General features: G+C 67.7%; 1 protein-coding gene across 1 annotated transcript in view; it reads right to left on the bottom strand.

Moving 5' to 3' along the window:
* The window catches only part of H696_03540 (hypothetical protein), a gene marked incomplete at both ends in the record, with an annotated part of 2,857 nt that extends 565 nt beyond the window's left edge, over positions 1 to 2,292 (bottom strand). The window contains 4 exons of the mRNA XM_009497409.1: positions 13 to 128; positions 311 to 677; positions 883 to 1,529; positions 1,684 to 2,292. Coding sequence (XP_009495684.1) covers positions 13 to 128; positions 311 to 677; positions 883 to 1,529; positions 1,684 to 2,292 — 1,739 coding nt within the window. The remainder of the gene's footprint in view (positions 1 to 12; positions 129 to 310; positions 678 to 882; positions 1,530 to 1,683) is intronic.
* Between the last annotated feature and the right edge of the window lie 1,198 nt (positions 2,293 to 3,490).

Here is a 3,490-nt window from a genome sequence, read left to right as displayed (position 1 = left end):
GGGGGCACGCACTCCAGGACGAAGCAGAAGACGTAGCCCAGCGGCAAACCAAGCAGAGTGTAGCCAACAAAGTTCAGGATGGCACCCTGGGTCTGCTTGCCAATACCGCGCAGAATACCCGCGAGGACCTGCGAGGGCGCCACGCATGCACATGCACACAAAAGGGGACGAGGGCACCGGCCATCGACAAGTGTCAGGGGACATGGTCAGTATGTGGGAACAAGTGCAAGGTGTGAGAAAGCACCCCCCCCCCCCCTCCTCCTCCTCTCGCGCAAGGACATGGTATGTGCCGAAATGTGTGGCCACGCACTGCCTGAATGCCATCCATCAGCTGGAAGGCACCGCAAATGACGAACACCTGGCGCACAAGCTCAATGACCTGCGGGTCATCGATGAACAGCCGACCCCACCAAGGCCGGACAATGAAGAAGAGCGAGGCCAGGACAACGGCCATGGTCAGGGCGATCATCAGCGACACGTAGACACTGTGACGTGCGTGCATCGGACGTCCAGCGCCGAGCATATTGCCCACGCGCGTGTTGGCCGAGATGCCGATCGCAAAGGGAATCATGAAGGTGGCCGAGGTGGTGTTCAGCAGGATCGACTGTGTGGCCAGCTCGACATGCCCGATGACGCCGGCCGCCAGGGCCATGATCTCAAAGGCCCACACCTCGTTGCTGTGCGCGCGCCGGCCGGCCGGCCGGGGTTTGGGGAAGAGGGGAGGGGGGACAGAACAGAGGGGAGGGGGTCAGCGGTCGGGCGGGAGGGGGCAGTGGTGGCATGCCGAGGCACACGCCCATCGCGCGGCATGGCTCATTGAGGGGGAGGAGGGGCGGCAAGCGAGCTCCCCGTAGATGGTCGAAGGCACACATGGTGACGTACCAGAACATGGCCATGCCAGGCAGGGCCAGCTTGAAGTACTCGCCCCAGCCGCGCATGGCCTCAATCGACCAGCCGCCCCAAGTGTCCCGGTGCAGGCCACCGAACCAGATGATGATCAGCAGAGACACCGGCAGCGACATCCAAGTGGCAGCCAGAACCCAGGGCGCCGCGTGGAAGCCCCACCCGAGCCCGGTGATACCACCGAAGTTGCCGGCCACGCAGATGACCGTGCCGATGATCAGCGCAATGAAAGCCGGCACGGTCTTGCCCTGGCATTGGAGGTACTTACGCAGGCAGTCGAACACCAGGAAGAAGGGCAGGCCCGGGAGCAGGCGCCGAGAGAACTGCCCAGCCAGGTGGGCAATCTCCGGGTCTTGCCACAGAGCAATCAGGATCGGCTCGGCCAGGAACCAAAGAATCGCCATGGGGATGCAGGCCAGCAGCATGATGACCACGGCACGCTGAAGGAAGACACCCACCAGCGGGGACTTCGGATTCCGGCCATAGGCCTGCGAGCAGAGGGTGTCCATGGCCGTGGCCATGCCCATGCCCATTGACACGCCGGTCACATTGCAGTACATGTAGCCGAGGGTGGCGCCGGCCAGCTCCTTGGCTGTGTTGGTCTGGCCAACGGCAATGAACATCATCTGGAGCGGGAGCGGGGGCGAGAGCCGGAGGGAGGAGGAGGAGGAGGAGGAGGAGGGGGAGGAGGGGAGCATGCCACATGGTCTCTGGTCAGTCGGGACATATGGGGAGAGCCGGAGGGAGGGGGGGAGGAGGGGGAATGAAGGGGGGACGCACCATGGAGAAGCTGATCTGCAGAATGAAGGACAGCACCAGGGGCAGGGCCAGGCGTATTTGGATCATGGCTTCCTCGGAGACATCCTTCCACCTCCAGATGGACACCGTGTCCTCGGAGATGTCGGTCAGCATGTCTCCCTGGCCAGGGATCCCGGTGCCGTCGTCATCGTCGTCACCGCTGCCGCCCAGGGCACCGGCGGTGCTCCTCCCGCCAGCTTCGCGGGGCTTGATCGGCTGCAGGGCGATGCTGGATTCATCCTCGATGCCATGGGCCGAGCTGGCGGAGGAGAGCCCCAGCCGGGCCAGGAAGCCTGACCGGGGAGCGGCCCCGGGGGCCGCGGCGCTGGTCTCCTCCAGCACGGCCGCCGAGTTGAACAGCCGCCCGGGGGACTCAAGTACCGGCGGCAGGTTCGGGTCATCGTCGTCTTCGTCATCGGCGCCGTAGCGGTCCTGCGAGAAGTCATACCCGGCGCCATGGATGTGGAACTCCTGGTCGTCATCGAAGTCCACGTCGTACAGCTGCTCATGGCTTGGGTCCACGCCAGCGAAGTGGCCTGCATGGTGCAGGTGCGAGGGGACCCCAGGGTGGGAGGTGCTCCCGTGGGCCATTGTCTATTGCGGCAAGAGGGGGAAGTGGGGAAGGGCGGGGGGAGAGGAGCAAGGGGAGGAGGGGGGATCTCGTTCTCTTGTGTGCTCTTTCTTCTTCTTTTTTTTTGGGGGGGGGGTCCGGTCGAGGAGCCGCCCGATGCGTGTCGGGGAAGGGGGGCGGGAGAACACGCGCGTGCGTCGGTCGGCGAGGAGGAGGCCGTACGCAGCGGAGAGGGGGGGGGGGAGGGGGGGGATGGAGAGGGAGGGGGTGGCTCTGTCTATGAATGCGGCCTGTCGTGCGGGCGGCCACGCCGGGGCCGGGGGCATTTAACCCCCTCCCCTGCGACGGCGGGGTGGGCGGAAACAAGGAGCAGGGCGAGGAGGAGGCGAGGGGCCATGGAGGCGCGCGCGCGGGCGCGCTTGTGGGTCGCGCGTGGCCCGAAAGCGCCGCACCCGGTGCGACTGCACACACACACACACACACACACATACACTACTGCCGTCACCGCATGCCGGGACCTCCTGTCGCCATCAGGACAATGTCCTCGGCCAGGCCGGGGTCCCCCCATCGGCCAGGGCGCGGGCGTGGCCCCCTCCGCCCAGCCCACCCGTGCACTCTCGCCAGGACGTCTCTCGCAGCAAGCCCGCCGTGTATGGACCCGCCTCGACCTCGACCGGGCAATCTCTAGACGTCGGTTCGCAGGGTCGCGCTTGCTCCCCTGGCCGCGCGCCGGCACACGGGCGGAGGGCACGGTCGTGCGCACGACTGCACCAGCAACGCGCCGCAATCCACGCGGCTTGGGGCCTGTGGGAGGTCCTGCCCCCCGCCCGGGGCGGAGATCGTCTCCACAGCCGCCGTCGCCCCCCGCCCCCCGGGGAGCAATCGGCCCCGGTGTTCCCCCCCCCCCCCCTGCCGGCCACGTTGGTGCCAGAGTCCGGCGCCCGCCGCGCGGGGGGCCCCCACGTAAGGCGGGTCGCCCCCCGCCCGGCTGCGCCCGCTCCCCCCTCCCTCCTGGCCGGCCAGGAGGAAGAGGCAAGCCGCATCCCCCGGGCGGATGTGCACCCCGGCGCCGTGGCCTCTCGCATGGCAGGCAGGTGGCCCCCGGCCGCTGGCCAAACCCACCCTGTCAGCTCCACACCCGCGCCTCACCTCGGCGGGCCAGCTGGACCAAGATCGTGGTCCGCCTGCCCTCGTCAAGAGAGCGCGCGGAACCGGCGC

This window comes from Fonticula alba (genome assembly GCF_000388065.1).
Source record: "Fonticula alba strain ATCC 38817 unplaced genomic scaffold supercont2.5, whole genome shotgun sequence".
Taxonomy (NCBI): Eukaryota; order Rotosphaerida; family Fonticulaceae; genus Fonticula; species Fonticula alba.
Note: the sequence above shows the minus strand (reverse complement) of the source record. Positions and strands in the feature narration are given on the sequence as shown.